The sequence below is a fragment of the Taudactylus pleione genome, unplaced genomic scaffold (genome assembly GCF_031769625.1).
Source record: "Taudactylus pleione unplaced genomic scaffold, aTauple2 ptg000270l, whole genome shotgun sequence".
Lineage (NCBI taxonomy): Eukaryota > Metazoa > Chordata > Amphibia > Anura > Myobatrachidae > Taudactylus > Taudactylus pleione.
The window spans coordinates 7,808,895-7,835,091 of NW_028284672.1; the positions used below are offsets into that span (position 1 = coordinate 7,808,895).

A 26,197-nucleotide genomic window follows, 5' to 3' on the forward strand; every position below is an offset into this window, starting at 1 on the left:
ATTAAAAACTCCTGTGTCATATTGTGTAGGTACCTCTCATGCGCCAAAACAGCTCTGACCCATCGAGGCATGGACTACATAAGACCTCTGAAGATGTCCTTTGTTATCTGACATCAAGACATTAGCAGCAAATCTTTTTAAGTCCTATGGGTTCTATTCACTGGAGAGAGATAAAGTGGAGAAAGGTAACTACCAGCCAATCAGCTCCTATCATTTTACAGGCTGTATTTGAAAAATGAAAGTTAGGAGATGATTGGTTGGTATCTTTCTTAATTTTATCTCTCTCCAAGGCTTAGTGAATAGTCCCCTATAATTTGAACGGTGGGGCCTCCATGTCTCGGACTTGTTTATCCAGCACATTCCACATATGCTTGATCGGATTGAAATTCCTAAACCATTTTTGGAGTGTGGCAGGGCACATTATCCTACTGAAAGAGGCCACTGCCATCAGAGAATACCATTGTCATGAAGGGGTAGACTTGGTCTGCAAAAATGTTTAGTTAGATGGGACATGTCAAAGTTACATCCACATGAATAGCAGGACCCAAAGTTTCCCCGCAGAACATTGCCCAGAGCATCACACTGCCTCAGCCGGCTTGCCATCTTTCCATAGTACATCCTGGGGCCATCTCTTTCCCAGGTAAACGAGGCACACGCACCCATCAGTCCACATGATGTAAAAGAAAACATGATTCATTAGACCAGACCACCTTTTTCCATTGCTGCTCACGTGCCCATTGTAGGTGCTTTTGGCAGTGGACAGGGGTCAGCAAGGGCACTCTGACTGGTCTGTGGCTATGCAGCTAGCAGCGATGTACTGTGTGTCCCAACACCTTTCTATCGGTATGTAGTTAGGAAACCAACGGTCGAAATGCCAAGTGCCGGCTTCCTGACTGTCATATCCCGACAAGGCATAGAAATCACGACACCTATCATTAACCCTATGTCTGGATCCCAATGCCCGGCACACTGAACGAAGGTAAGCTGGGCGGTAGGTGCGGACAGCCGCGAGGGGGAGGAATAGGTTACGGGCTCCTGGAGGGGACTTAGGGTTAGGCACCACCCACAGGATTGTTAGGGTCAGGCTAGGGGAAGGGGGGGTTGGGTTAGGCACCCCCGGGGGGAGGTTAGGGTCAGCCACCCCCCGGGAGGGTTAAGTTTAGGGTGGGGAAGGGTGGGTTAGGTTTTGACACTTACAGGGGGAAGTTAGGGTTAGGGTTAGGCACCCCTAAAGGAGGGTTAGGGTTAGGGGGGGAGAGGGTTAGGGATAGTAGAAATACTTACCCTGTTGGGATCTTCTAGTGCCGGTCTTCCGGTGTCGGGGTTGATCCGCTGGACTTAGGTCTGGCGGTAACTCATACCGATTCCCTTTCTATCATAGCCAGCACCTTTTCAGCAATTTGTGCTACAGTAGCTCTTCTGTGGAATCACTCTCCACCCGCATCAATTACCCTTGGGCGCCCATTTGCCTGTTATAGGCTTACCGCTTGTTCTTCCTTGGACTATTTTAGATAGGAACTAATCACTGCATACCGGGAACAACCCACAAGACTTATTGTTTTTGAGATGCTCTGAACCAGTCATCACAATTTGTCCCTTGTCAAAGTCACTCAGATACTTAAGCTGGCCACACACTAGACCAACTTACATCCAACCAGCCAACTAGTTGATTGGTTGGAATGAAAATCTGGTAAGGGATGAAAGCAAATGACAATCAGCAATTTGCTCCCAAACGCTGGAGAATGGACAAAAACTGTTGTTTGAACAAATTGTTTCGATCAAACATTTAACAAACTTGTATAACGACCATTTTCATCTGTTTTCTGGCATTTAGGAGCAAATTGCTGATCATCATTTACTCCAATACGTTACCAGATTTTCATTCCAACCAATCAACTAGTTGGCTGGTTGGACAGATAATCTTTAAATGTGTGGCCAGCTTTAGGTTTGCACTTTCTTCCTAGTTCCAACACATCAACTTCAAGAACTGACTGTTCATTTGCTGTATAATATGCCCTACCTCTTGACAGGTGCCATTGCAATAAGATAATTAATGTTAATTAATTCACCTGTCAGTGGTTTTAAAATTATGGCTGATGGGTGTGTGTATGCATGTGTGCATGTATTTTGGGTTATTATATAATTTTCTCCATAGATGTCATTTTAAAATACATTATTACTTTATTCCACAGGTGAAGATATACCATACAGGTCAGATAAAATTGGTGGCATTCTAAACCCTACCACCTGCATACATATTAATGACTTCATCATGTTTATAGCCTCCAAAAACAACTATCCCATGTATGATGTGTAAGTACTATTTACTTTTACTAACATAAATACAGACGATTCATATTGTAAACCCATAGCTCATTTGAAAAAAAAGGGAAAGCTTAGCTGCACAACCTAATCTTAAACATAAATAGGAGGTGCTACCATACTGAGACCTGTAGTTCTAAGGTACATATTCAATTAGGTGCGAAAAGTCATTTTCGGCAAAAAAGATTCACCGGTGACGTCATTTCGCCAGACGAAAACTTATCCCTGTATTCAATTGTGGCAACTTTTCCCCAGTGCAGAAACTCAATGTATTGGTATAGGCGAAAAAGATTTGCCTATGAAACCAGGCGGAAAAAAGTGCAGAATTGCGGTTTTGGGGTGCAAAGGTGGGGAAACCACCCTGCACCCTTGGGACAGGTCCAAAAGATTAACTGCGTCAAAAAAATCCTAACATTTTTTTAAGAACACCCCAAAAAATTACTTTGAAAAAGGGTGCAAAAAAGTACAAAGTTAGGGTACAAACTTAAAAACTAGCGAAATAGACTTTGGGGGGGTCTGCAAGCATGGGGGAGTTTTGTTTTTATTGCAGGTGGTTGCTGAATGTGCATTTTTTCTCGTTTTTTTTAGAAACATCACTTTTGCCATTTTTTAACCATGCTTGCACCCTTTTTCATGTACCCCAAATGTGCTGGGAATAGTTATTTTCACCCAAAAAAATGCAAAATTCTATTCTTCACCACTTGTGCAAAGACGCTATTTATCAGCTAATGAGAGCATTTAAGTACCCCAAATAGCTTCAGCAGGGCTATTCGGGGGCATCTACAATGATCCTCAATGATAGTACATCTTTTGGGGGGTGTCAGGCTGATTTCTCCAAATCTGACAGCACTTTTTGCCTGTTTCCGTTTTCGCCGGGTGCCGTTTTCGACGATTTGTAATTGAAAATGGGGATAAGCGGTGACGCGCACGATACTTTTCCGCATGGAAGACCAGCCATGACGGCGAAAACCTCACCAGGTGAAAAGTTCTCGACTTTTCGCACCTAATTGAATATGGCCATAAGGCAGAAAAGAAGAAAATGCAGGTGTACACTCTAAGCACTATGAATTCTGATGATCAAAATATTTATAATAAACTCCAACAACTAACATGTTTTTTTTAAGTAAGGTTCATAGTACATGTTTGGCCAAAGATATTTGCCCACCTACCACGTCACAGTGAACCTCATAAGGTGGGTCCTTACAGGCTTGGACTGGGCCACCGGGGAGTCGGGTAAATCCCCGGTGGGCTCTCCTGCTTTGAAGCTCCTCCAACTTTGGCTGGGGGGCGGGGCCATGCAGAGGCAGACTGGTGTTATGGGGAGGGCCATCTTCCGGGGGGTTACGGGCATGGGCACAAAATAACAGGGAAGCCCCATCTACAGTGCTGGCAGCTTTGGACTACTCATCCGCAACAACAACAGGCCCCCTGACTTCAGCCGCGGCAGCATTGCACCCCCCCCCCGCCAGCAGCAGTGGGTCCCGATCCTCACTGCTAGCAGAGGCCTTCCTCTCTTCAGCTGCGTCCGCAGAGTCCCCCCTGTTGATAGCGGTGGCAGCAGGTCCCCACTCTTCTGCCGCGGTAGCAGAGCGGGTCCCCCTGTCTTCAACCGCAGTAGCAGAATGGGCTCCCCGCGGGCGGCAGCAGCAGATGACCAGTCTACAGCAGTGGTAGCAGAGCAGCCCCCTGTCTTCAGCTGAGGTAGCAGGGCCAGCCCCCCAGTCCTCAGCCGCGGTAGCAGAGTGGGCCCCTAGTCCTTCTCCCTGGCTGAAGCAGATGCCCTACCCCCAGCGGCAGCAGCATCAGGTGCAAAATTCTTCCCCTCCCTCAGTGCCGGCAGAAGCAGGTCCCCGTTCTCAGCACCAGCAGCAGACTCTCCATAGGGCTATTGTGGCCAGGGGAGCAGGGGAGCTCTTTCTCTTCTCTGCTGTGTGGATTATTACTCTACTGCTAGTTCCTGACCACCTTACCTACACTGAGCAATGGGACTGGAACTGGGACTGGTGAGTGAATATTTATATTGCAAACTCACTTTCATGGCTATCTCTGCCTTTCACAGCTGTCCCTCTGCCACCTTTCAAGGCTGTCCCCTTGCTACCTTTCACGGTTGTCCCTCTGCCATGGCTGTCCTTCTGCCACCCTTCCATGGCTGTCCTCCTCCACCTTTCATGACTGTCCTTCTACCACCTTCCATGGCTATCACTCTGCCACCTTTCACGGCTGTCTCTATGACACCTTTCATGGCTGTCCCTCTACCACCTTTCACGGCTGTCCCTCTGCCACCCTTCCACGGCTGTCCCCCTCCACTTTTCATAACTGTCCCTCTGCCACCTTCCATGGCTGTCTCTCTGCCACCTTTCATGGCTGTCCCTCTGCCACCTTTCATGGCTGTCCCTCTGCCACCTTTCACGGCTGTCCCTCTGCCACCTTCCATGGCTGTTCCCCTCCACCTTCCACTTCTCTCCTCCAGGCCACCCTTCCACGGCTGTCATTTTGCCACTTTTCTCAGCTGTCCCTTTGCAACTTCCACAGCTGTCCCTCTGTCAATTTCCCCACCCCTCTCTCTGCCACTTTCCCCATCTGTCCCTCTGCATTTTCCCCAGCTGCTCCTCTGCACCTTACCCAATAGTCTCTCTGCATTTTCCCCAGCTGCCCCTCTGCACCTTACCCATTAGTCCCTCTGCATTTCCCCAGCTGTCTCTCTGCCACCTTTCATGGCTGTCTCTCTGCCACCTTTCACAGCTGTCCCTCTGCCACCTTCCAGGCTGCTCCCCTCCACCTTCCAGGTCTGTCCTTCTGCCACCCTTCCACTGCTGTCATTTTGCCACTTTTCTCAGCTGCCCTTCTGCAACTTCCACAGCTGTCCCTCTGTCAATTTCCCCACCTCTCTCTGCCATTTTCCCCATCTGTCCCTCTGCACCTTACCCAATAGTTCTTCTGCATTTTCCCCAGCTGTCCCTCTGCATTTTCCCCAGCTGCCCCTCTGCACCTTACCCAACTGTCCCTCTGCACCTTTCACAGCTGACCCACTGGCATTTGTGCCTTTGCCCACTTTTTATATGTGCTACAGTCTCATTTCACATCCACACCTTCACCCCATGGCAAGTGGCTGCCAATCAGAAATGGTGTAGATGAATGGATACACAATAATGTTATTATTATTAGACTAAAGCAGGCACAGATAAAATGTATTAGACCAAATTGGTCACTGCGCTGTCTGAGAATGCATAATATTATGCTGTTTCCTTTGTGGGATGGTCATGCACCTCTCCACACCTACCCAATGGTTGGTCACACCGCTGCAGCGGGCCCCTGCCTCTACATTTCCCTGGTGGGCCCTTAATGCCCCAGTCCGACACTGGGTCCTTAACATCCCTAATACTGACATATTAAATAAATATATAGGTCATTGCAACGTAATGCAATTTATTACTTATTAACATTTATTATAAATAATGTTTGTCATTTGGACATACCTCTTCATCAAATTTAAACCACTAATGCCAATTGTGTACTTCACTACACTAATTGGCATAATGTACCTATCTGTGCATACAGATCACTGGGCGCACACGAAATGGGGATTTTATATTTCTTTCAGAGGTTTTCTAAATATAATTGGTGCATAAGAGCAATTTAAGACTGCATGCTGAGTGCATTTGGAAAGGTCACAAAAATCAAAAGTAACTTCTAAAATCTGCAATTATTGACAGAGGAGTAACGTCTGGGCTTAATAGCAACATTGTAATGGGACCACCTAGCAACCATCATAAAGTTCCCACCACATAGGATTACTAACTTTTAATTTCATATTACTGGACAGGAGGCGTGACAAGGGGCATGGCCAAAATCACAGTTCAGTTTTCAGGTGCACACATGCCCCTTTATATGCCACCTGCTCCATATGCACCTTGTAAGCCTTAGAGCCCTATCATGCCTGTTATATGCTTCAGAGCCCCTCATACCTTCATATGCCTCAGAACCTCCTTATTCCCCTTTACATGTAAGTGTAAATCCTATTGTTCATCTATACCCTGCACACATCATTGACCACTCCATATTCTGCAATACATCTCTGTCTTCTCTGTAAACTGCAGTATGTCCTTTAACCCTCCATAGTCTTTACTGCATTCGCACATTACATTTCTGCACTACCATGCTGACCCCTTCTTCACATTGACCTACACTGCCACTGACCCCTCTATGCTTTGCACTACATACTGACCCTCTATACATGCACTACCTCCCCAAGATACATCACTGCAGTGCTTCACTAAATCCTATCTACACAGCACAACTTCCCAACTCTATCATACAGCATTATATCATCTCTATACCCTGAACTAAGTCCCTACACTACAGTCTTGAGGTACCACATTAACACCTCTATACCTAGCACTATATCACTGACCCCTGTAAATGCTGCACTACATCACTGATCTTTTTACACCCTCCACTACATTAATGGATAAACTCTAGAGGTTAGTTTGGTGGTGGTAAAATGTTTGGATTTGGGTGTGTAACAACACCTCTTTTACAACATCTGCTGAAGAATTTGGTTTGGTGTCCCAGGATGAGGTTTTCCAGACCTCAAGTCACGTCTCTAAGGAACCCAGATCAGTGTAGCGACCCCTGAATATGGCTTTTAGGATAAAGATGATGCTGCTAGCACACAAGTAGGAACTAGGAGGATCCTAGTAGTCTGGTAGACAGTGGAAGCCTTGGACTCTCTTGTGGTTCCAGTATGCACAGTGACTCACTTCTCTGGTCTCCCAGTGACAGGCTTGCAGTTTCCCTCCATCTTAATAGCGGTGTCTCCCTTGGTCAGGTAACAGACACAGGTAGCGAGCCTTATGAGCTGGCCACAGGTGGCAGGTCCTGGAGGTCCTGGAGCCCCGAAAGCTGCTCCATGCATGAAAAACAGAGTAGTCCCTGGTAAAACTAACAACCCTATTGTAAAATATGACCACTTTGAGAGGGAGTGGAGTGGACAGGAGGCGACACAGCGGTAGGGCACACTTATAGCATCAGCAGTGACACCATTGTATCCCACCATGAGATTTCCAAACACTGCCCGTCCAGTATTAACAGCCCTCTAGACTCTAGACAGATCTTCTGATATCCGTTATGTGCTCCAAGTCCCGGGCAATAGCCAATAGAGCAGAGTATTAATCACATTAGTATCAATCTGACACATTATTATGTGCTATCTATATAGTCATTGTATTCCCATCTTATATTCCAAATCATGGAGCGCTACACCTACAGTTATTACCCTTGGAGATCTTTGTTTCTTACAATATAGACATTTTCCTAATGAACACAACCGTGATGACATCACAACTCACTAATTAGAATTGATGGCATTAAAGTGCTCTGGTTATGCAGATGAATACAGGAGTTTATACATAGGGAATATTACTTGTGGTTATTTACACAATGACAGTTATTAGATGGCCAATTGTTAATGTAAATCTGCACTGTGTGCTTGCTTCCAGGAACAATTTATACAACACCAACCCTGGATTTGACTGGGGGCCGTTCCGGACAGTAGCAGAGGAAGTATGGCTATCTTCAAAACCCCTGTTCTCATTTTTGTTCCAATTTCAGGAACCAGGAGTCTACGTCCTGAAGTTAAGCAGTAACCATTATAAAAAGATGGTAAGCAGTGTCCAAATCCTAGTAAGCAGAGAAAAGGTCAATCCAGGAGCTGACTGCCACAGAGTTATAGCCACTGTGATCAGCGGCACTAGCAGTCAATAGGTGTGAGGATTCTGTACCTCCTCAAATATACAGGGAAAAAGGGAAAAGCGATTGGCACTTTGTGATACTGATAAATAGTGTAAAAATGAAGAATAGCAACCGCCAGGGAAATATGTACAAATTCTAAATAGTCAAAAATAAATAAACAAATAATAACAAAAGGACTTCTCTGACTTCAAAAATGGAACACTTAATACTAGGGGGTAAATTTACTAAGATGGGAGTTCTATTAAGAAGTGATGTTGCCCATAGCAACCAATCAGATTCCAGGTATTATCTTCCAGGAGGTGTTAGATAAATGAGAAGTAGAATCTGATTGGTTTCTATCGGCAACATCACTTCTTAAATAGAACTCCCATCTTAGTATATTTACCCCAATGTCTCTTAATAAATCCTTAACTCAAACAGCATACAATGTAAAATCTCACATCGCTGCATAAATAGTCATCACAGATATTTCTATCATCACGGCTGTAAAGAGGAAAGAGATTAGTTTGATCTGGGGTCAGTGCTCTTCCAGATCTGAAGTAGTGAAATAAATGGACACGTGTGGGATCCAGCTTGTTAGAGTAGTGTTAACAGTAATGAGAGCTCACCACAAGGTAGAGGTTAGTGATGAAAGTAAGTAATCCGTCCTCTATACTCCCTTGTTCCAGAGCGATTGTACATTTGTCCTCTGTATCCTGCCCTGGCACTAAGCGTGCCCAATGCTGGATACCCGAGGGATATATCGGACACTGTGGGGTCAATCCAATTAGGTGCGAGTTTGCAAAGCGAGTTAGTTTCATGAAACTCGCAAACATAGTTCTACAAAATGCGACCTGGGAGAATTACATTAAAAAGTGAGGAAACCATCCTGGACCACAAAAAAGTGACAAGTGAGGTAGCAAGACCAAATAGAAGACTGTTAGTGGCCATAAGGAAAGCACTGGAGTTTTTTAAAATGTGTCAAAAGGCTGATTTTTGTACTTTTAATTAATGGTGAAAAACGATAGCAAACAAGTGTTTTACATTAAATGAAAGTATTTCCAGCATTTTGGGGTACAGTAGTCTATCTAGTAGTTTTTCAGTGTTTTTATAGTTTGTAAAATGTTGAAATAATCACATTTACCTCTCATCTTCAAGATCCACATACCTGTCCCATATCATTTACACCTCCACATACCTGTCCCATATCATTTACACCTCCCGCATACCTGTCCCACATCATATACACCTCCACATACCTGTCCCACATAATATACACCTCTACATACCTGACCCACATCATTTACACCTCCACATACCTGTCCCATATCATTTACACCTCCCGCATACCTGTCCCACATCATATACACCTCCACATACCTGTCCCACATAATATACACCTCCACATACCTGTCCCACATCATTTACACCTCCACATACCTGACCCATATCATTTACACCTCCCGCATACCTGTCCCACATCATTTACACCTCCACATACCTGTCCCACATAATTTACACCTCCACATACCTGTCCCACATAATTTACACCTCCACATACCTGTCCTACATCATTTACACCTCCACATACCTGTCCCACACCATTTACACCTCCACATACCTGTCCTTGCATCATTTACACCTCCACATACCTGTCCCACATAAGTTACACCTCTACATACCTGACCCACATCATTTACACCTCCACATACCTGTCCCATATCATTTACACCTCCACATACCTGACCCACATCATTTACATCTCCACATACCTGTCCCATATCATTTACACCTCCACATATCTGTCCCATATCATTTACACCTCTACATACCTATCCCACATAATTTACACCTCTACATACCTGACCCACATCATTTACACCTCCACATACCTGTCCCATATCATTTACACCTCCCGCATACCTGTCCCAAATCATTTACACCTCCACATACCTGTCCCACATAATATACACCTCCACATACCTGTCCCACATCACTTACACCTCCACATACCTGACCCATATCATTTACACCTCCCGCATACCTGTCCCACATCATTTACACCTCCACATACCTGTCCCACATAATTTACACCTCCACATACCTGTCCCACATAATTTACACCTCCACATACCTGTCCTACATCATTTACACCTCCACATACCTGTCCCACACCATTTACACCTCCACATACCTGTCCTTGCATCATTTACACCAAGTGTTTTACATTAAATGAAAGTATTTCCAGCATTTTGGGGTACAGTAGTCTATCTAGTAGTTTTTCAGTGTTTTTATAGTTTGTAAAATGTTGAAATAATCACTTTTACCTCTCATCTTCAAGATCCACATACCTGTCCCATATCATTTACACCTCCACATACCTGTCCCATATCATTTACACCTCCCGCATACCTGTCCCACATAATTTACACCTCCACATACCTGTCCCACATAATTTACACCTCCACATACCTGTCCCACATCATTTACACCTCCACATACCTGTCCAACATCATTTACACCTCCACATACCGGTCCCACATCATTTACACCTCCACATACCTGCCCTATATCATTTACATCTCACCATACCTGTCCTACAACATTTACACATCCACATACCTGTACCACATCATTTACACCTCCACCAGGCAAGTGCAGAGCCAACCCTGCCATACTCATCATCTATGTTTATTGTAATAATTTTTATAGTTAACACTCACCAGCTTTGCGGAGCTCCCAGTGGACTGCAGAGATGAGGCAGCAATAGCTCAGCCCGCTTCTGTAGGGGGAGCTGCTTGCAAAGCTGGGGGTGGGGCCACACCACGTTCAGTAAGCTGCACAGAACGAGAGCTATTAGAGGCATGCTTCTGAGTGTGGGTGGCGTGCCTTGAGCAATAATGGACACCTTGGATGTTTCATGTGACCAGGAATTGCACTGCAGGGATCAGAGCTCAGCAGAAAGAGAAGACACAGTGATAGAGGTAGGAGAATCAATGGACACTGAAGCTTAGTGTAGTGAGGGAAGAGTTACAGTGAGTAGGGGGTGAGACAGGCTCCCTATCTCCATGTGTGCCTCCACAGCCATTGACCTCACCACACGTCACTGACCTCCACATACCTGTCCCACATTATAAACAAGCTCCACATATCTGTACCACATCATTTACACCTCCACTTACCTGACCCACATTATTTACACCTCCACATATTTGTACCACATTATTTACACCACCACCACATTCCTGTCCCACATCATTTACACCTCCACATACCTATTATATATTATTTACACCTCCAAATATCTGTCCCACATCATTTACACATCTACATACCTGTCCCACATCATTTACACCTCCACATACCTGTCCCACATCATTTACACCTCCACATACCTGTCCCACATTATTTACACCTCCACATACCTGTCCTTACATCATTTACACATCCACATACCTGTCCCACAATATTCACACCTCCACATACCTGTCACACATAATTTACACCTCCATATACCTCTCCCACATCATTTACACCTCCACATACCTGTCCCACATCATTTACACCTCCACATACCTCTCCCACATCATTTATACCTCCACATACCCCTCCCACATCATTTCCACCTCCACATACCTCTCCCACATCATTTACATCGCCACGTACCTGTCCTAGATCATTTACATGTCAACATGCCTGTCCCACATCATTTACACCTCCACATACCTCTCCCACATAATTTACACCTCCACATACCTGTCCCACATCATTTACACCTCCACATACCTCTCCCACATCATTTACATGTCAACATACCTGTCTCACATCATTTCCACCTCCATATACCTCTCCCACATCATTTCCACCTCCACGTACCTCTCCCACATCATCTACACCTCCACGTACCTGTCTCAGATCATTTACACATCAACATACCTGTCCCACATCATTTACACCTCCACATACCTCTCCCACATCATTTACACCTCCATGTACCAATCCCACATCATTTACACCTCCACATACCTGTCCAACATCATTTACCCTTCCACATACCTCTCCCACATCATTTACACCTCCACATACCTGTCCCACATCACTTACACCTCCACATACCTGTCTCACATCATTTACACCTCCACATACCTGTCTCACATCATTTACACCTCCACATACCTGTCCTTACATCATTTACCCCTCCACATACCTCTCCCACATAATTTACACCTCCACATACCTGTCCCACATCATTTACCACTCCCCATACCTGTCCCCCATCATTTAACCCATTATTGAGCTTTTTAGAGAAATTCACCTGAAAACTGACATGTCTTTATTGGCCTAATTATGCTATTTAAACCCTTCCAAATGCATTCATTGGGAGGGGTGTACCAGATGTTCTGCACTATTGACCTGATTCAGAGCCGCTTGCAAGATGCGATCGCTCGCTTGCAAAAACGGGCCGGGTATGCAAATCTAGCGATCGCTCTTTGCGCTGTAAGGACGCCCTCTATGTCTTAGTGAGTGACGGCAATTAGCGTACGCTGGACTATAAAACCTCCCACCTGTCACTCGCAGCACAAGTCAACTCCGGGAAGTGTCTGATTAATCGTGAACATCGAGGGCCATCGGAGCTGCTCGCAGCGCTTGGGTTTGACCTAACCTACCCCAAGCACTGCGAGCAGTTCAGGCTAAAAAACAACCAAGTCACGTGTGCAATGACGCTACTTTGCTAATTATGCACACCCATTAAACGCCGTTCTGACGGCCAGACACTCCTGCGTTCGCACATCTACACCCCCGTTCACAAGCACCTTCCCCTGTTGCCACCCACAGACGGCGCAATCTGTCACTCAAAGTAGCGTCCTGTCTATGTACTACGAGCACTCAATTGTACATCGCAGACGCTAGTTTGCGCACACGCACTGTGATTTAGACGCATGTGCAGACGGGCGACAATCGCTCCTAGCAAGTGAGTGCAGCTTAGCGAGCGGCTCTGAATCAGGCCCTATGTCCCAACATTTTTACCTTCACATAAAGACTTCCCCTACCTTTTCACCTGCTCGGGGGGGTGCGCACAGAAAAGATAAAACTTTTCTCTGAAAAATCAATGCGAGTTTGGAATTGTATTGTAATTAGAGTGGCTCCCAGGACCCAACTAACACCTAGTTGGATTGACCCCTGTGACTTGATATAATATAGCCAGAGGACCAACACACACAGGGGCGTAACTATAGTGGGTGCAGGTTCTGTGGGGCACACGGGCTCCTGGGTCCAGGGGGGCCCCGCACAGCCTGCACCCACAGTATACTTACCTTTCCGGAGTCCTATGTTGGTGCGGGGGGACAAAATGGCTGGAAAATGGCCGCTGTGGCCACTTTCCCGTCGTTTGCGCATGCGCAGTACAGGGATAATGGCTGCCGCGGCCATTTTTACCAGTGACTTGCGCATGCACTATAGACTCCGAGCACACTGTAGTGCCGAGAGTCTATAAGTGCGGCACTGGCCACGCACAGCTCAGTGCGCTGCCGGCCGCCGGAGGGGGAGGAGGGGGTCCATGTCAGAGACTGCACACGGGCCCCCTCCTCTGTAGAAATGCCCCTGAACACACAATCAATAATAAGCATTTAGATAGTGCTGCTAGTGTGTCACCATCATTGATTATCTTTACACCAGGCATCCATGGGCATTGTAAGAAATGTGAATGTGATGAATGTATAAGAAGACAATACAGATTTTCTGATTTTCTTAAGTTATTCAGTGTGATGTGACCTAGAGGCCTATGTACTAAGAATCATGGAAGTGCCACAATTTTGTTCAATGTACATTGCAGCAGGGATAAGTGTTACATGATTATTCCTGCTATGTACTAATTGTAACTTGCAGGGACTGCGGTAATGATAACCACTATCCCTGGGAGTTACATACCGGGGGGGATCAGAGGAGTCTTTCACATTTTTTAAAGACTCCTGGGAAACTGACACTTCACTTGCGCACAGTGTCAGAGGCTGCAGGAGAGGGATTGTAAGGACTCTCTCCTCCAAATATTCCTCCATAGGCATAAAGCTGTTTACGCCATCTTAAGATTTCCGGAGTTTGGTACTTACTGTAGGATTCAGACTGCAGACTCCATTGAAAATAATGTGGACTGCAGTCTGCAACGGTAAATAGCCTTTTGCAGGATTTTTCTGTAAACTGATCTGTATTAGGCTGTTCTTACCTAGCAGTCATACATAATTATGTAGAAACTACAGTTCCTGCATAATTTTATTACAAACCTGCTTGATAAGTAGGACCCTTAAGGGGGCATCCAATTAGCGGCGAACGGGAGTAATTGGGTAGCGTCCTTAGTGAGATTACATAAACACAATTTACCACACTCTGTCTATCCAAGCTTAAGAGGCTGCACATTTAAGATACACTGAATCTACTGTATATAGGGATGCAGAAATGCAAACATTAAGGGGTCTATTTACTAAGCAGTGTTAAGAGACAGAGTGAAAAGTGATAAGGTGCCAGCCAATCAGCTCCCAACTGTCATTTTTCAAACACAGCCTGTGAGATGACAGTTGGGAGCTGATTGGCTGGCACCTTATCACTTTTCACTCTGTCTCTTAACACTGCTTAGTAAATAGACCCCTAAGTCACAAAAACTGATGTGTGTCTAACCCTAAGGGCCTCATTTATCAACGAGTGTTATCAGTGATAAAACTCATTGCGTATGATAAATAGTGCTCCAGCCAATCAGTTCCCAACTGTCATTTTTCAAACAGATGACAGTTGGGAGCTGATTGGCTGGAGCACCATTATCATATGCAACAAATTTTATCACTTGTTGTGAATGATAAAACTCATTGATAATTGAGGCCCGTAATGAGGCCATTTTTTTCCCATAACTGCTGACTTTTATATCTCCTCTCTGGGAAAGGCTGGAGAGGAGACACATTTGGCCACTTCAGTGGGCGGAGTCGGGGCTCCTACATAATTAGGCCGCAGTTTTGCCGCATTTAGCCCTGCCCCCTCCATACAGAGCTGCGATTCTGTGCAATTTTCTCCCCATCCTGTCCACTTCACTAGAAACGGGGTAGGATGTGAAAGATCAGGACACTCTTCCTGGGGTGTGGGGGGCTACCCGAAAATGTGGGAGCCTCCTCACAACTTCCGGGAGAGTAGGTAAGTATGCCTTTTCCTACACATTTTGTTAACAAAACTGAACAAGTTCCATTCAACTTCAAACACTGCAATAAACTAAACTGACCACTTGGTGGCAATGCACCACCATAATTCACGTTGCTTTCACTTAGTCTGTCATCTTTAGATAGCAAAAAGGACTTTTGCATGAAATTCAAATGAATGCACTTTAACGTTTTATCTTGTTCACCATTATCCCCTCATTTCTATTTTGTCCAGTACATTAGGGTCATGCTTGTTGGAGGCCAATGCTATCAAGATGGACCATTTTTCCCTACAACTCCCCGGCATGTCATCCGCAATGGAATTGCACAGATCCCTTCTCTTCTTTTGAAGCCAGATTGGCCGGCTATTGCTGGCATTATAACAGGTCTAATGCTGATTCTGATCACCTGCATTTTGTTACTGGTAATACATTGATTATTCTCATTTTGTTCTCTTTATTAATAGCAGTTTCAGTTACTTTTTGACATGTGTTGAAGTACATTTCTTTCAAGTACTCATACCTCCCAACATTCATGAATGGGAAAAAGGGACATATCACGAGCGACCCAAAAAGGGGTAGGGCTTACTGTGGATGGGCGGGGCCTAGCTGCGCACCCCCGTTTGTCACTCTGGGGGCATGCCCAGCACTCCTGGAGATGCTGGGCTGCCCCCAGAGACTCAGGCTGCACAGTAAAGATGCCGTGTGCTCTCCCCAACTTCCCCCCACACCGTGGGACACTGCAGCCCGCGGGTGGGGCGGCGGGCCAGTGCCAGAAGAACGGGACTGTCCCGCCCAAAGTGGGACAGTTGGGAGGTATGAAGTACTTATTGTGAGGTTTTGGGTAGAGATGTGCGGTTTTCCTGAAATACAAACACACCCGAACTTAGAGGTCCCGAGTACCAGTTCAGAATCACTTCATGGTTCCGAGTGTAACCGAGTCCCGGGTCAGGTCTGCTGTCCGTTCGGAACTCGAATTTAAAAACCGAATCCGGGTTTTGGATTGCATGTAAACAGGTCCAAAATCCAAATTACATGATTTTAGCTGTTTTTATCTATTTTTTTCTCTTAATCAATTCTTATAGATTTTTAAGGAATCCAAAAACAAACCAAAACCAAATCCGTGCCAAAACACTTGAGGGAGGTTTTGCCAAAACCAAAACCTGATGATGAATTAGAACCAAAACGAAAACATGGTGTCAGCACACATCTCTAGTTTTGGGAGATGTATATGTATCATTTGCCAGAAATGATTATTTTAATTGTTCTTGGAAACAAAAATACTGTAAGTTGCGCTTGGAGTACAATTGAACCCCTATGGTGAGAGCAAAGCTGTGTCATAACCAAGGGCAACGAAAAACTGCTCTGATTGAGTACACATACAAACTCTATGGCTAAAAAGTAGAACAACGAAATATAACATAAATCAGGCATGGCAAAAGAGAATGTAAACAGTAGATGAAATCTAGTAGAGTGTTGTAATCTATCAAAAAGTGATACTATCAGTGATAACTAAGTTAGTGCCATATATTGAACAATTAGTAAATATATTAAAAGATAAACAACTAAAGAACACAGGAGCTGATTCTGAGTGGCACAAAAAGTGGCTGTACATATTTGCAGGCGAGATTAGAAATCTATGGAGGCTGCGGCTGCTGTCGGTGATGAAGGGGCCGTGGCAGATATAGAGATATCTACTGCAGTCCCTCCTTCATACATTCTGGGGTTCCTTAATATTTGCAGGTGTGTTGGAGGGATATGCCCCAAACTTTATTTGATAAAGATGCCCCATTATTTCTCCTTTATTGAGTGTGTAATATGTTATTATTGTTGTTGTTACTAATACTTGTCATGTATTACAGGTTTGGTTCCGAGGCTTGGGCTGGACACCAAAGAATGTTGGTTGCCCCAAGTTTCGAAACCTGCAGCTGAAATTTAACTTAGATAGTTATTCATCTAAAGGATCAACAGTAATGACCACTAAGAAGCTTCATCCTAGGATGAGAATAAAGGGCCAGCTGGACAAATCATGGAATGAGGCCGATAATCGGAAATGTCAGAGTAAGTTGCTCTTTATAATGTATGTATAAGAGTATATAATGTAAATGATGGCAAGTTGGTAACATGTATAAAACCCTTCTAAAATTATAACTGTAAAGTAGAGAGTGGTAATGGCAGCATTAAGGGGCCTCTTTACATAAAAACAAAATGGCTGACCCCAAATATTAATGTTTCTTGTCTGCACATTTCGCTTCACTTTTTTTTTTCATTTGCCTTTAACATGAGCACATTGTGGGGACGTGGGCTGTGATAAGAGCCTGGGCTGGCGATAGAAAATAAGTAAAGTGGTTGCTTATGGTTCATTTTACTTCCTGGTTTGGACCCCGGCCTGATTATGGGCCTTGGACCAATGGCCCATTGTGAGAGGCTGCCATGTGGGCCTGTACAGCCCCTACACTATCAGCTCCGATGACTCCCTAAATACGTAACTGTCGACACCACAATGTTGACATTAGAGTGTCGACATGGTTTAAGATTACGGATAGGGGAATAAAATTTACCAGAACCGCTGATCCACGTCTAAACTGCTGCACAGGTGACAGCTGGGAACCAGAAGAAGACGTTGGAGTCTGTTGCAGCCGCCGGGACCAAGTAAGTGATCGTTAGGCCACATGGTCATTGCTTCTGCTTCGAGCATCCACCTATTTCCACGCTGTGCTCCGGCCCCAAGTTACAACAGTGATTATAGTCAGTGCACATGGGTTGGAACCGCCTAATGGGAGTGCAGCAGTGACGTGCGGTGCCAGGTAAATGGCTGGGGAGGCACTGGCTAGTACCGGAGCCAGATTTATACGTACATATATGAACCCTGGGCTCATGTGGGCATTATACAAAGGTACAGCAGTATATAGTGATGGAAATTTGGTGAGTTTTGATCAGGGATGTGCAGAAAATATTGACAGGGGAGGCAGTGCCTCACCTGCCAAAGTCTTTTTTACTTCAAAGTCTTGACTATAAAAATTATTAGAATGATACAAAGAAGATATTTATAATATATTTTTTTCAAAGTTTTGACTATAAAAATTATAAGAAAACATTAGAGTATACCTGAGTATGACAGGAAAGTCTCTGCAAACCTGCCTCACCTGAGCGCACGTCACTGGTGTGCAGACACTCCTTGTGCCCACACCTAAGGTGCAGTGCATAGTAATTGCAATGGTCATTGGGTTCTGCTACATTTCACCAGGAGGGATTGCAAGATCCTTCTCTGGTCAGGCGGCTCCCATAAGGTAAGTGAGGTAACGCTATCTTCAGGTGGTGCTACCCTGCTGAGACAAGCTTAGAAAACTTTTGGTTTTACAAGCTTGTTAAACTGCAATGTGCTCCATTTTAATTTCCAAATTATGATATATATATAATAAATATATTGACTTTTCTGTCACACTTGAAGGCCTACCCTTGCAAACAAAAATGTAAGACCTACTATTGAATCTGCCACCTACTTTAAATAAAGGACACATACAGTATTTAGCATGTCTCCATGTAGGGAAATAGATCATTAGTAATTACAATAAGTGAGTAAATTTAACTATGAAAATAAATTATGAATATACATACTTTTTTGCACTCCATTCTAAACTTAAAAATCTACGTCTACAGTATTTCAATATGCTGGCAAAAGAAAACTATGTGTGGACATAATATATTTTAAAGTTTACACGATACTCTGATAAAATACCAGAAATTGATTAAATAATAATATATGTAAAAGGCTGTCGCAGTACCAGCTATAGGCAACAGATGGCAGAGCACTATCAATACTGACAATTTCAGTATCATCATCTTACACAACCATACCATAGGGCAGTGTTTCCCAACCACGGTCTTCAAGGCACACTAAGGGGTAAATTTACTAAAGTGAGAGTTTTTAGAAGTGAGTTTTAAAAGTGATGTTGCCCATAGCAACCAATCAGATTTTAGCTATTATCTTCTAGAAGGTGCTAGTTAAATGTTAAGTAGAATCTGATTGGTTGCTATGGGCAACATCACTTCTAAAACTCACTTCTAAAAACTCTCACTTTAGTAAATTCTCCCCTAACAGTCCTGGTTTTAGTGATAATCATGTTTGGGCACAAATGGTTAAATCTAAATAACTGAGGTTCTAATTATGATATCTGTGCTCAAGTATGGCTATCCTTAAAACCTGGACTGTTAGTGTGCTTTGACTGATGACCGTTTTTGGGAACACCTGCCATAGGGGATGAAGCAACGCTCTTATTTGGTACTTACTGCACACTCAGAACCAGTGCTAACCATAAGGACCTCACCAGTCAGCCCTTATAAAGCTCTCGATTTGTGTTTCCTTGGAGGTGCTTTCCTTCACGTAATCTTGTGTTCCAGTTTATAGACTTCAGCTTCACGATTCTGCCTTCTCCAAACATTCAGCTCAGCTTTGTCCCTCATTGTAGTCCTCTTGGGACTACAGTATGGGAGTTATTGTACCAGCACTCTGACAATATCTTTGTATTGAATTTGGCCTGCATTCTCTCTCTCCTGTCTTCTCCTGTTTAAATGATCTACCTAGAATGCTCAGGAAGAGTGCAAATCACTTTTTATGTCATTGTTTTCCAAATGCCATATTCATTTAGATGTTCTGTAGAACTAGGGATATTATCACTGGGATCACAGCAATCATAATTGACATCTATTGCTTTGTCAGTTGAGCTGGTAGTGTTCTTGAGGTATACAGATGGCTATAGATGTTTTATAAAGAAAATAGTATCAGTAATTGACTTTTTATCATTGTTGCAGTGTAAATACTTCATGCTTTACATATGAAAATTATAATATTATTATAATATTGGGGTTTCTTTACCTTTTAAGAACATGCTTTGGGCTATACTTCTATGCAGATAAAGTATTTGCAGTTGTATGCTTTTTGTTACATATAAAAATAATATCTAACGCTAAACTGGTACCTGTAATGTTTAGAATTTATTGCAGATGATGAATTTTGGGATTATGAACATCAGATAGACATGGAAAGTTTTAACACACACATGTTCTATGATATTTTGCTCAAGCAATCCTTTCTGGTCACATCAAAGCTTGGCCAACTAAAAGAAGAGGTATGTAAGCAGTTAACCGATCAAATAGAGTACTGTAAGTACAATAAATGGTATCACAAAGTTGAAAAATAGTAATATGCAAGAGATACTACAAGCAAGCACCAGATGCCATTGGTAGTAGATTGGGTAAAATCTGACGTCACATAATAGTAGGGATTCATTGTGTTTCCTTCACCTACACTTCGTGGAGGCAGCAATTTTGTATATTGAATCAATATCCATTTCAATTAGTGTGTAACAAGTCTCCGAATGAAAAAAATTACAGATGTTTCTCATTTAACTTTGCTGCCGGACAGATATTTGCGTGATATGCTAGACATATCGTGATAAGGTGTCACAAGGGAATGTAGTTGACATCCCAGCGGTCGGAAATGTCGGCGTCGAAATCCTGAAAGCAGTTGGAATCCCAGCGCCAGGATTTCGACAGCCAGCTTCCTGACTGTACATATTAGGGTTGGGGGAAGGTTAGGTTAGGGACAGAGCCGGCTCCAGGGGGAGCCGCCCTGTGCTTAACAGGACCCAGGCGCTCGTTATTACGTTATTTGGGGGTGTGCCCATATGGCATGCCTCCAAATAACGTCAGTCTGCGGGCAAGCCCAGCCCTCTTCCTGCACTGACTGGATGCCGAGCGCCATTCCTCTTCCCCGGGGCCAGCACCGCCGAAGTTAGTGGAACAGCGGGGCAGTGCCCAAAAACGGGACTGTCCCGCTGAAATTGGGAATGATTGAGAGGGGTGCGCCATCTATGGGGTGGCACCCCTGGTCAACTGCACAGGTCAAATGTGCCTTGAGCAGGCCCTGGTTAGGGTTAGGCACTAGGGGGAGGGTTAGTGTTTGGCTGTGGGAGGGGAGGGTGAGGATTAGGCTGTGGGGAGGAAGGTTAGGGTTAGGTTGCGGGAAAGGTGGGTTAGGGTTAGGAGGAGGGCTTAGGGGTTAGGGTTAGACCTTTGGGCATCGGAATTCTGACTGTCGGGATACCGCTGTTGGTATTCTGACCGCCGGCATCCAGACCGAGTTCTGTAGCATACTAGCTTGTGGCACGTTATCATGAGATGTGATAATGTGATACATGTTTTTCACTAGCATATCACTCAAAGCCCACTATCTAAGTTATAGCTATAGCTAGTTATATATTTAAAAGACATGTGCTAAATCACCAACTCATTAATGATACAAAGTTCATACCTAAATTAGCTGGTTTTCCACGTGTGTTGTTTCCATAATGCATAAACTTTTTATTAGGGCACACTAAAAATAAACATGTATGTACTAAAGAGTAAATAAAAGCAGACATATCACAATGTTTGCTGAAGCTGTAATTTCATAGTTTGGATTCAATGACTTTGGTAGCCGACATCAAATATTTAAAGTTCCCACCAATTTACAATTAAATGTATTTTACCATAGGACTTCATGCTTTGTTTTAGTTGTATATTTAGTTGAAAAAAATTAAACCATCAGTTATATATTGAACATGAAAGACAACTGCTGATACATGATAGTTTACAGAGCTTTGGCATTAAGTTCTTGGTCTCTATGGAGTCGCGACATTCACTAGAAACTATTGAATAATAAAAAAAAACATCTCTACAGGTTCACCCTATAAATATACTAGTATATTGTCACTCACTAAATGAGAAGATGTCACCATCCAATTCAATTAGATGGTGAAAAGTTCGAGGTCAGACTTTTTGCCATCATCGCTGATTTGCCCGCTTTATCCCAGTATTCAATTAGGATCCGGCGAAAACGGGACCCGGCCAAAAGGTAAGTATGGGACAGTGCAGGGAATTTTTGGGAAATTATCCTGGGAACCCCCTAAAGATGTCCAGACATGGGGGATCACTATGGGTACCCCCGTTTTTGCCTGCTGAAGGGAGTCTGGTTTTTTAAATAGCCGCGGCAGGTGCATAAATGTGCCTGTGAAGAACAGGTGAAGAGAATTTATCTTTTTTTTTTTTTTTTTAAGAAGAACTATGGCCATCAAATTTGGGGTACATGAAAATGGGTGCAAGCATATTTTTAAGTCCCAAAATTATATTTAATTCTTCAAAAATGCACCTGCCGCTACTACCCACATTCTTTAAAACACCTGCCGCATACTTGGGAACCCCTTAGGAATCAATTATGCTAGGTTTGAAGTTTGTTCCCCCTTTTTTTTTGTAACCCCAAAATTCAAGACTTTTTTTGGGGTGTCCTGAGAATTTTTTTTAATTTTTTTTTACACAGATTACTTTTATAGGACACTCCCAGGGGTGCAAGCTTTTTTAAGCCTGCACCCCTAAACCCCAATTCTGCACTTTTTTTCGCCATGTAAAACATGGTGAAAAGTTATCCCTGTTTTTTAACAAAGACTTTTTGCATCGGCGAAAAGTCTTTGAAATTGAATACGGGGATAATTGAAACAGGCGAAAATGACGTCATCGGCGATAATTAACGGCTTTTCGCAGACAAATTGAATACTCCCCATAGTCTGCTCCACATTAGTTACACAGCCAAGCGCTTGCTTAGGGGTTACTTTTTGACAATATTGTAAAAATATTTTTGAAAGAGGAAATTACTTCTAATAAATAGAGACAAACTAAAGCCTCTACAGGATCACGTCTGGCTTCTAGGCCACCTGAGAACTTTCACAGTTATTTTGTTATGTTTGCAAACTGGAAAGTACTGTATAAAAAGGTTTCCATTTTCTTCTTGCAGGTAAAGGTTTTCTATGAAAAACTTGTATGTGAAGTGAGCACTTTAAAAGAGACGTTTGTGAAGCATCTAAATATTACTGGCCACCCAAAACGATACACAAGTTCTGTAGTAGAAAACTACATTCGAAACAAGCAGGAGGTATTACTATCACTTTTGTATTAAATTAATCTTCAAAAACAACTTTTATAAGAACAATATCATATATTAATCTGGAGATAAGCAGAGGTAACACTGGTTCTATCTGAAAAAGCGTAATACAGTTTATAAATGTGCTTCCCACCTGATTAAGGGCCTGATTCATTACCGATCGCAACTGCGATTATGCACGCAGTCGGTCGATTGTTGCGTACTGTGCATGCGTATGCATCGCAGTGCGCAAGCTGGCCACTGCGATCAGGACTGCGATCGCAGTTGCTATGCAGACCCATCGAAGAGTGATTGAGAGGAAGTGCAGTTTGTGGGAGGTGACAGGGGTGGTTGCGAAACGCAGGCGTGCCAGGGTGTTTGAACATCGTTGCAGGAGTGTGCATAAATTATTCACTGCGATGCCTTACACAGCTTAAGGCCTCATAGCGTGCACTGAAGTTAGCAATTTCTGAGTAAGGTCTGACCTTGTACAAGTGTGCGTGAGGCTGTGATGGTACTCGATTGTACCGATGGTTCTGCAGTCTTGCTAAGTATCACGAATGTGTGTAAGGTAAAGGGGGGTGTCCTTATGTTAGGCTGCGATGGCATTGCGATTGCAATCATTAGCATATCTTTGCAGTGGGACTGAGTGCGTAATCTCTATTGCGATCACAATAGCGATCCATGCTGAATCAGGCCCTAAGTTCACCAAATGGTGGATCAGACGAAATGTGTTAAATGGATGTATCCTGTCAGACCAAGTTGGTACCTGATTACCTGATTTGAATATAAGATAAGTGCTCATATTGTCTTGTATGAGTATTACTTATCCTTGTGAGGATTTTAACATATTTGTATACTGTATTATGCTATATTTTTTTTCTAGAGTCTCTTGTTGTAAAAGAGGAAATGGATGTATCTGACCAATCCTTAGCTGATAAAACTCTTCATGTGGTTAAGATAAGCTATATATGGAAGTTTGGGCCTGATTCAGACCCACTTGCGAGCGGCTGTCCGCTCGCAAGTGGGTCGATGTTCTGGACTGAGCATGCGCATGATGGAGGGAGCTCCGTCGTGCGCATGCGCCAGACGCGACGAGCGAAGGAAAGTCCTTCGCTCGTTGTGTCTGATCAAAGGGGGCGTGCTGTCGATGTTGATTGACAGCACGCCCTCTTTGGTAGGCGTGCCGGGGGCGTGCCTCCCTGACGGGGGCGTTCCCACGGGAACGCCTCCCGTCAGAAGCCGGCCCACTGACATCACTAGTGATGTCAGTGGGAGTGATTTTGGCTCTGATAGAGCCAAAATCACTCCGGAGCCTGCGGTAGAAAACCTCAACCGCGGGCTCCGGCTCGCAGTTTCGATGGTCGCGATGGTCAAGACCATCGCGGCCATCAAACTGCACGCTCGTATAGCCTGTGGGTGGTGACCCACAGCTATACGAGCGTCCAGGAGGACGCTCCATTTTCATGGAGGCCGGCCCTCATTCACAGCGTGTGCTCTGCTCAGAGCGTACGGCTCTGAATGAGGGCCCTTGTACCTTATTATTGGAATATACTTTGCTGTAGATTGATGTACCCTTGTTTAGCACTTGTGACTGTATTAATCTGTTGTTATCACAAGAGAACTAGCAATATAATTGGAAACAAACCTTCTTTGTGATACTAGGTTCCCACTGCCAGAGTTTCTCTTTGGACTTTAATAGGAGGTGTCATTGTCAGATTGGAATTCATTTTAGTGACAATAAGACTACAGTTGTTATTGTCTTATGTGTAATTAAACTCGCTCACAGCCTCAGGGCCAGCAACAGAATCTTCACTGACAGCGTCACGGAGTAATGGTGCTTATTGATCCTACTACACGTTTCTTGTTGTTTATAGTTAATGTAATCATTTCTTTTCTGTTTGACATTAGGTGGAATTAGAGATAGCCAAGAGAAAGAGGCTGGCCGCAGAATACGAAGGCATCCTAAATAAGCAGCTGCACATGTTACAGGAGGACGTCAAATCCCAGGAGGAGCATTGTGTTCTCTTTAAGGCATCACTTAGAGAATCGGTCAGATTGCTGGAGGTGATGAAAGAAAACACTTTGCAGTCTGGAGGAAATGAGTTTGCAAATAAATGGCAAAAGTGGGTTTCTGGCAAATAATAGGTAACATCATTAGAGATGTGCTGGTCTGGATTTCTGAAATCCATACACACCTGAATTATGGGGTTCCGAGTAGAACTTGGTCAAGGTTCAGATTCACTTTTGTGACCCGGTTCGAACCGAGTCCCGGTTTGGATCTATTACTGGTTCAGAACTTGGATTTAGGGGTCTATGTACTAAGCAGTGATAAGAGACAGAGTGAAAAGTTATGTCTGTGATAAGTGCCAGCCAATCAGCTCCCAAATGTAATTTTTCAAACACAGCCTGTGAGATGACAGTTGGAAGCTGATTGGCTGGCACTTATCACAGACATCACTTTTCACCCTGTCACTTATCACTGCTTAGTACATAGACCCCTTAAAAACTAAACTCAGTTTTTGGATTCAGACATTTGAGCAGTTTTTATCGATTTTATTGATTTTTAATTTTATCCGAATCCAAAACCAAAACACTTGAGCGTGGTTTTACAACACGGGGGTCCGTGCACATCTCTACTCATCACGATAAATAACAAATCTAGCAGCAATCCCTCATACCACCGCACATACCGGGCCCATTCCAGTCACCTTCCCCCACTCACTGGAACTCGAAAATGTAAAGAATTAGTTTATACAATGGCCATTTTCTTGTTGCTCTAGGTTAAATTTGATGTCTTCATTGTGGCGGGAGATCTAATAATAACGATAGCAATTACAGATCACTAATACAAATGTAGAGTGTGGCTACAATGTGAGGCTGTGCACATTGCAATACAGTACAATAACCCATCATAGCCTATTTTCCTGCACACCTCTATGGAGTACGAAGGAAAATGGCCATGTTGGTGGTCAAGATGGGCCTTATGGTACTTCCCGACCATGGCCTACAATTGA

The 26,197-nt window shown here is 43.9% G+C and overlaps 1 protein-coding gene across 1 annotated transcript in view; it reads left to right on the forward strand.

The window, feature by feature from the left end:
* Positions 1–26,197, forward strand: part of LOC148513765 (uncharacterized) — a 160,579-nt gene that overhangs the window by 40,381 nt on the left and 94,001 nt on the right. The window contains exons 7-13 of the mRNA XM_088481433.1: positions 2,193–2,313; positions 7,821–7,983; positions 15,463–15,651; positions 17,089–17,287; positions 20,219–20,355; positions 23,055–23,192; positions 25,092–25,306. Coding sequence (XP_088337559.1) covers positions 2,193–2,313; positions 7,821–7,983; positions 15,463–15,651; positions 17,089–17,287; positions 20,219–20,355; positions 23,055–23,192; positions 25,092–25,306 — 1,162 coding nt within the window. The remainder of the gene's footprint in view (positions 1–2,192; positions 2,314–7,820; positions 7,984–15,462; positions 15,652–17,088; positions 17,288–20,218; positions 20,356–23,054; positions 23,193–25,091; positions 25,307–26,197) is intronic.